Source organism: Triticum urartu, chromosome 2A (genome assembly GCF_056163025.1).
Source record: "Triticum urartu cultivar PI428250 chromosome 2A, HENAU_Tu73, whole genome shotgun sequence".
NCBI classification, from domain to species: Eukaryota; Viridiplantae; Streptophyta; class Magnoliopsida; order Poales; family Poaceae; genus Triticum; species Triticum urartu.
The window spans coordinates 542,939,235-542,947,467 of record NC_141874.1 but is presented as its reverse complement, the minus strand read 5'-3'; the positions used below and the strand labels follow the sequence as shown (position 1 = coordinate 542,947,467).

At 42.2% G+C, this 8,233-nt stretch overlaps 1 protein-coding gene and 1 non-coding gene across 2 annotated transcripts; one reads left to right on the top strand and one right to left on the bottom strand.

Moving 5' to 3' along the window:
- Positions 1-1,526: 1,526 nt before the first annotated feature.
- LOC147985810 (ATPase GET3B-like) lies at positions 1,527-7,752 on the bottom strand. The gene is made up of 11 exons (XM_087544308.1): positions 7,581-7,752; positions 7,013-7,221; positions 6,866-6,925; positions 6,498-6,593; positions 5,973-6,044; positions 5,813-5,881; positions 5,655-5,720; positions 2,612-2,674; positions 2,427-2,525; positions 2,164-2,298; positions 1,527-2,010 (listed from the first exon to the last, which is right to left on the bottom strand). The coding sequence occupies exons 1-11, from the start codon at positions 7,687-7,689 to the stop codon at positions 1,873-1,875; spliced, it is 1,116 nt and encodes a 371-aa protein (XP_087400434.1). The 5' UTR covers positions 7,690-7,752; the 3' UTR covers positions 1,527-1,872.
- A 99-nt stretch (positions 7,753-7,851) lies between these two features.
- TRNAL-CAG (transfer RNA leucine (anticodon CAG)) lies at positions 7,852-7,932 on the top strand. Its single transcript has one exon. It is a non-coding gene; the product is annotated as a tRNA-Leu (tRNA).
- The last annotated feature ends 301 nt before the right edge of the window (positions 7,933-8,233 follow it).

Sequence of the window (8,233 nt, the reverse complement as noted above, 5' to 3'; positions counted from 1 at the left end):
CCCATGCAAAAGGGGGTGGCTTATAAGTTTTAAGTTGGGGTGAAGCAACTTATGACTTATAAGTTGGGTCTGTTTGGCAAAATAAGTCACTTTTTGCACTTTTTGACTTATAAGTTGGTGACTTATTTGAAACCAAACAGGGCCTTATAAGTCACCTGACCACACCTTCTCACCTTGTTTTTTAATGTAAAGGTGATGGGACCCACACAAAAGGAGGTGACTTATAAGTTTTAAGTTGGGGTGGAGCAACTTATGACTTATAAGTTGGGGTGACTTATAAGTTGGGTCCCTTTGGCAAAATAAGGGCCTGTTTGGTTTCAATAAGTCACCTGACTTATAAGTCAGGTGACTTAAGACCAATGACTTATAAGTCATGCCTGTTTGGTTGTCACTTGACTTATAAGTCACCTGAGAACACCTTCCCACCTTATTTTTTTTAGGTAAAGGTGGTGGGACCCATGCAAAAGGGGATAACTTATAAGTTTTAAGTTGGGGTGGAGCAACTTATGACTTATAAGTTGGGGTGACTTATAAGTTAGGTCTGTTTGGCAAAATAAGTCACTTTTTGCGCTTTTCGACTTATAAGTTGGTGACTTATTTGGAACCAAACAGGACCTAAGTCACTTTTTTCACTTTACCAAATAAGTTGGTGACTTATTTGGAACCAAACAGGGCCTAAGACAAGCACCGGTGACTGGTGCCAGCTAGTGTAGTATTGTCTTCACCTTTTGCTGAGACATGTGACTGCTTTTCTAACCAACGAAATGGGAGCGCACCATGCACATGGTAAGCAGGCCTGACCAAAAATAATACGAACCACCATGCAACATGGTAAGCAGGCCCGGCCAAAGATAATACGTTTCGAGAAATCGAAGAAACATCTTGACAATAGGCTGTGTGATGTTTATTCATGAATGTGAAAAAGAGATTGTGCACCATGAGTGTGCACCATGTATGCTGCTCCCTCCGTCGGAGTAGTACTTTAGCATCAAGGATACTGTAATTTTATTTTCAAACGCTTTGCGCAAAGAATAGAAAAAAAGACCAGAAGGAAAAGGCTTTACAGAAGGCACACCAGTAGGTGACTGAAAAGCAGAAGAAAAATGCAGGATTGGCAAAACAAACTTAAAAATGTAGAATGCCTAGCTGCCTAGCGGAAAGGAACTAATAAGACAACGAAAAAAAAGAGACTTTTCACAGAGATGTACACGGGCTTCAGATGTGGCCACCTTGAGGAAGGTGGGGTGCGCACAGCTGCCTTTCCTCTAATCTCTTTGATCCCGTAAATATTTTTATATCTTTTCTAAACAATACTTTTATGAACAACAATACGAGTGGTTTATACTCTTATATCTAATCTAAACATCTGATTAGCGGTTGTGCAAATACAGCCTTCAGATGGGTACCTGTCAGGCTCTTTAATTACTATTTAAATTAAATAATCGCGATGCCACAGCCACATCACACGAGGAAAAGAAACGGAAAATGTGCCTGCAGTAGCACACACTGGACCTGGAAGAGACCTCTTTACCCACTGAAAACAACGGATTTGCTTCGTTTAGAAATGCGCTGTTTCATGACAAATATAGGGTTAAACTCGACGGTTGCACCGACAGATACAACACGATCATGGATTGTCCAATTAAGAGATAAACACGTGAGGGCAGCAACTAATACTCCGTTTGTTATTGAAAAACCTACCAATCGTGAAAAGCTGAAGCAGATCTACAGCCTGAACAGCCTGGTATCCTGCTGGGTTTCATCTTTTCTCCAGATCCCACCACATTTCTGGACAATTTGAGTGCCGCCACCAGTACTGTGGAGCTTCAGACGAAACAACAAAATTCTCGTCACGGCATGGCATCCTAGCGGCTATTTCCAGACCACATCGCCCAAGAATCTGAGAGCAGGGGCGCCTCTGACCTCCACATCGAGAAGTGGCGCTTGGATTAGCTCTAGGCCGCCAAGCTCACGATCATTGCTTATCATATTCAGGGCACGTGCTTCTTCCTGAAACCGTCAAGTTTTAACTAATTCAGGAAACAAACTCTAAGGGATGTAGCATTGCTAGGTTATGTTATGCGATTGGAAGCTCCGTGCCAAACTGAATCATGGGAATTACAGCGCGTGTACCGACTTGCCAGAATGGTAGCAGCTCTGTACCTTGCGTTTTGTAGAACAAAATCTACAGTCAGATGTAGAGGGGGGCAATACTTGATTTACGATAAGCCTTGTTGCTGGCGCACCATCCTTCTTTAAAGATGCATGGAACCTTGATGACTCGGTAATCGCCATGACCTGAGAAAGCGAGCACCCACAAGCATGACCAAATCGATGCAGCTAACATGTATGTGTTTCAATCTTTGCTAACACGTTTTTGCATCAAATAAATGTTGCTGCTATTGCAATAATGGTTGGGCATTTACCGTAGGAATCGTCACAATGATAAATTCAGTTGATTGTGGATCTTGCATAAGCTCATGTACTCTGGCAATCTGCTTTCTTAGCACCTCTATCCTGGCAGGCTTTATACAATAGAAAGATGATCAGTCTGTAATACATGCTACAAACATAACTATCCAACTGAAACAGGAAATTAGTATGCACTTACATCTATTTGGTCTTTCCCGAAAGCCGATTTAAGAGCTGGGAAGGACGACGCTAAATTCACAGCCTGAAAAGTCCGTGGAGTTACATGTGTTATACTTACTTGCACATTCGCATAAACACAAGACTGGTTTCAGGGTCCCAGCAAAGCATAATTCAGGAAAGTTTCCAAACGAGTTTCAACAGCTGGTACAAAAATCTGTGCTTCCTACATCACTGTGGACGCGCACTGTATTTATAGCGTTTATTTTCTTTAACTATTTGAACTCAATACCAACATGTAGTCAAAAGGCATTGTGACCAACATGTAGTCACAACGAAAAGGACACTATAGTTCTGTCACAATGCACCAACATGTAGTCAAAAGGCCTTGTGACCTGTAGCATGCACCACCTAGTATCTCATATGAATACTCATTTGGGCATTTCAGGAACATAAATAAATTAACTAAAGATATTTCTAAGTAATATTACCTAAGAGAAAAGAGCATGGAGGGTTTCAAAACAGGAAACAAACCAGCACAAAAGTATTTGGCCTTATAATGGGTATTCTAATTGTCCAAGAAGAAAAAAGGCGAGTTGAACCTAACAAAACGGTTTGTTTGGCTTCCTTTTCTCTTTCTACCGTTAAAATTCGTTACAATAAGTCCATAGCCCTTACACCGCATGGAAAAAATCTTACTTTGATGTAGTTTGTAGCTTTAGCCCATATAAAAAACAACTCCCAGGAAATCTTAAAGGACAACTATGGTTGCATGGCATGGGTGCAAAGTTTGGTCTCACATGGAGGGAAGTTGATATCAACATACAAGGGACTCTCGCCCTCTCACTCCTCCTAAGAGCTTGGGAAGAGGACTGATACACGCCGCTCCTCCTCCGCCGTTTGCCTCGCACATGTTTCATGAAAGAGCCGAGCCGAGCCAAGCTCAGACCTATGTCGAGTGTGCGTTTTATATTTGCTGGTTGGAATGGATAATTAATTAATAATAATTACGATTCATTAACGAACATGTTAATAACAAACATTTCCAACTTGTTCAAATGTGGTTTGTTACCGACTCGGATCGTGGGTTTATCCAAAGTCTTACTCGACCGACTATATAAAGATAAGTTCAGCAACCTTTGTGTCACCCATCAGATCGTATCTGCTACCTCGCACTCGCACCACCATTCCTCTCACTGTGTCGCTCTTGGCTTCCCCAACCTGGCGACCACGTGCACGAGAGAGTAGGGCTCCAGAACCGTCACCTTAGCGAACCTTCACCCGGTGAAGGGCGATTAGGTTTTTGGGGGACGTCTCGGCTCATCTTTGTTCAACTACTTAAACAACCGCGGCAACTTCCACGACTTCCGACTTTACCGATCTTGCTGTGGCTGACACCGGCAAGACTGCCACCAAAGCAGCCGTTCCAACCAGATCAAACATCCCGTTCACCTTGTTCATGTGAATTTCATAGATATATAAGTTATGTGTTTCATATGTACTCGCATGACTAGTTTAGAGTATGTGACTAATATTGCTAGCATTCCTCTCATGATATTAATCTTGATTAAATTAATTCAAAAATTGCTCATTATTCCAACAATCCAAAAACCTAATTTGTTTACGCAATTTTTGATTCAAGGCTTTGCTACTGCTCTGAAACCGAATCCATATAAGAGGGTGCACTTTAAGCGTTGGCAAACAAAACTATCTTGAGACTAATCACTATTTACGTGTACCCAGAGAACACGAGGCAAAAGATACACACACCAAGAGGGCCGACAGACAGTCTAGAGCCTGTGCTGAAAAAGAATTCTCACAGGTTCAAGGGAAAGAATGTGGTCGTTCAAACTGCGCTCGGAACAGTGAGCCACAAGATGGTTCTCATTTGCCAAAGCTTAAGGTGCACACCCGTAAACGGGTTCTGTTTCAGAGCAGCAACAAAGCCTTGAATTGAAAATTGCCTAAACAAATAAGGTTTTAGGATTGTTGAAATATGTAGGAAATTTATAATTAATTCAATCCAGATTAATACCATGACAACCGTGCTAGCAATATTAATCACACTCTAAACTAGGCATGCGAGTTATGTACAAAACATAGAACTCGCATATCTATAAAATTCGCATAAATAGCATTCACATGAACAAAAAAGAGGTGAAAAGATATACAATCTAGTCAAGCAGTGGCAGTCATGCTGGTGTCGGCCATGGCGAGATCCGCAATGTCAAAGTCGTGGAAGTCGTCTTGGTCACGGAAGTAGTCAAAAGAAGGTGAGCAGTCGTAACGACACACTCACCCAAAAACTTATCACCCTTCACCAGATGCAGGTTCGTGAAGGCGCATTTCCAGAGCCCTGCTCTACCGTGCAGCCAAGATGAGCGAGAGGAACAGTGAAAGTGGTGCGAGCGGGCAGATGGTAGATGCACTCTGATGGGTAACGGTTAGGGTTGCCGAACTACTCTCTTTATAGTCAGTGGGGTAAGACGATGGGATAAACCCACATCTGAGTCGGTAACAGCCCACCATCAAACAAACCGGAAATGGCTGTTACTAACACATCTACTAATGACTCATAACTAATAATAAATAATTAGCAACTCTAACCAGCAAGCTAAAAAACAAATACTTAGCATGGATCTAAGCCCGGTTCGACGAAACACTATGCGAGCGTGTGTTCCATGGCATGGCGAGACGGGCAGCAGCAGCAGAGGAGAGTGCGTGTATCGGTCTTCTTCTCAAGCTAATAGCAGGAGTGAGAGAGAGTCCCTTATATGTTGGTCTCAACTCCCCTCCACTATCCATTTGGGACTATACTTAGCACCTATGCCATGCAACAAGTAGGCCTTTGCAATTTTTACGGAATTATTTTCTTATATGAGAGAAAGCCCACAAACCCTAACAGTTTGTCCCTGCCGCTGTTCCTTAATAATTACTACTTCGATCACCATCATGTAAATATCGCAAGAAAAAAAACATGCGCAAATACATACTCTATCAAGCGAAATTCATGTAACCAGGATAAAGCTATATGAGGCAAGGTTAGTGGTTGCGGCAAAGCTCACCTTATTGGCCATACCAAGGAGCTTCTCCATTAAAGTTGTAGCAGATAAAAGGTTAAGTGTATGCCCCTGTGCAGTATGTAAGTATAATAACCCAATTAGAAGTGAAATAAGCAGAAATAGAATAGACTTGGATTCAAGGCAAAGTGAAGTGTGCATACAGTTGCCGCGGTATCCAAAACTATGCGCCTAAATTTATTGCTCTCTTGCAGTTCGACGATTTGCATCAGCTGCAAGGATACGCTTCAGGTGATGACTAAACTTTACAAAGTATGTAACGAATAATAAATTCCCCACCAAACTGTAAACTTTGATTGATACCTTCGAAATTGCAACGGCTTCTCCAAATCCAGGAGTTTTCATCAGCATTTCATGCAGCTTATTCTTTCCCAGCTTTAAAGGCCAGACATCATGGGCATAAGTAATGTTAACTAGTAAGATATTAAAACAAAAAATGTCTCTGCTCAAAGAAATAGCAAACAAAAGATAAATTTATGGTACTCTGTCTGATCAGACAATGTTGAATAAAAAGTGCATGTGAAATAATCGGCCAACTGACCAGTGGTATGCAAATATGATGCAGCTGTGCTACATAATAAGGTATATAAGCATATGAAACCAACAACTCATGTCCAAAGTCCAAACTCAAGACACATCATTATCTGGGTGTGTTGCGAATGAAGAAAATGGCAGTCCAAGAACAAGCATACATGTAGCCTATGGCGTATACGATTTAAGCATCAATGTAGATGCAAATAAAAAGAAACTTTACCATGACACTGGAAATCAACTAAAATGTAAGGTGGAGAAGCAAAAAAAAAAAAAGATTTCCGAGGTAATGTTTACCGGATCAGCAAGGACTCCAAGCCCTATCTTGTCCAGTATATTACGCATAAAAGATCCACTATTAGAAGATTCCTCCTTTGTATTAACATGGCCAATCTGTAAAGAAACAAGTTCCATCCATCATCAAAGCAACAAGCATGACCAGAATTGGATCCTCTACATGACTTCATTAAGTGTACAAGCATGGCAGAACCCAGTTTCAACTACAAAATCGAAAACATCAACCTCTCCTAACATTCACTACCTCCAGGATTATAAAAAGTGTTTGTTTTATGATTGGACAGCTGATGGTGACCATGCACACCGAACAGATAAAACTGCAAGATGGAACGGGATATTGCAAACCATTCCAGTGCAACTGCTCCTACCTCGGCAGCAAAAAGAGAGTCGACTCCATTGACAGGTACAATACTACCGCCACTCAGGTCCTATAAACAACGAATGCAAGATATTCAAAAGAGGGGCTAAAGAATTAATCCCACTAGCATTGCATAACAATACAAGAGCTCAGATACTTGTTCAAATGTATCACCCAGTGAATGTGCTGGGTGCATAGAAAGTATGAGCGTCGGTTCACCATGGCTGGCAAACTTCATAGCAAGCGATGCTGCCATGCTTGTTGTCCCAACACCACCTTTGCCTCCAAGCACGTAGTACCTCTTTGTGTCGGCAACCATCTCCCCAAATCCGCCATTAACCTCCACCAGATTGGAATTGTATCTTGCTGTTCAAAAATTCAGAAATAGCACTATTAGCGTGTCCCCTGTGCTTCAGAGAAGCGGTCTGGTTTTTAAGTTATCAAATCTGGAATTCAGTAGAGAATTCGCAACCGATCATGGCTCATAAGACAAGTATGATACAGATTCCACGCATTGTCCAAGCTCGTACAACACAACGCAACATTATCCCACAAGGAGCAATTGATTGGCATACAGAATCTGATATCCATAACATGACAGCAACCAAACAGACCAAGAACTACAACTAGCAGCGAGTAAAATGCGTGCATTCGGTTCTTGTTACATGGGAGGTGGGAGAGGGGGGGGGGGGGGGGGGGGGGGGAGGATGGACAGGAGGGCAAACCTTGGGTGCTCCAGTGAGCCACGAGGGGCTCCACCGCCGGCGGCGAAGAAAGGCGGCGGCAGGCAGCGAGGGTGAGGCGCCGAGCCGTAGGGTTCAGGAGAGCTGCCATTTGGGCTATAGGGCTCTTGGGTTGGCCGGGACTGGGTTCAGGTCTTTACGAATTGGCAATCTTTGTCTCGGAAAAAAAAACGAATCGGGAATGTGAAGAAGGTCGCAGCTATGCAATTATATCAGCAAACATCTACCCACTTTGAAATTTGTTTTTCAAGAAGTCAAGATGGCCGAGTTGGTCTAAGGCGCCAGTTTCAGGTACTGGTCCGAAAGGGCGTGGGTTCAAATCCCACTCTTGACATTTTCTTTTTCTTTTTAGTGCCATATAAAATAGAAGGATGTTTCTTTTTTCAGCCGAATTTTGAGAGCTTTATATTCAATAAAGACATTCGGTCAAAATAGTGAGTCAGAAGACTGCACATCAAACAGCTAGGAGTGTTGTCAATCCAACTTTCGGTCACAACAAGCATTATAAACAAACCGAGAACACATGATTTCACTATAGCTAACCTATAAGTTTAATTGGGACTGAAATTTATGTATAGTTTTAGAGCTCGTTTGTTGCTTCAAAAACCCTCATATCATGATCCATGTATCCACTT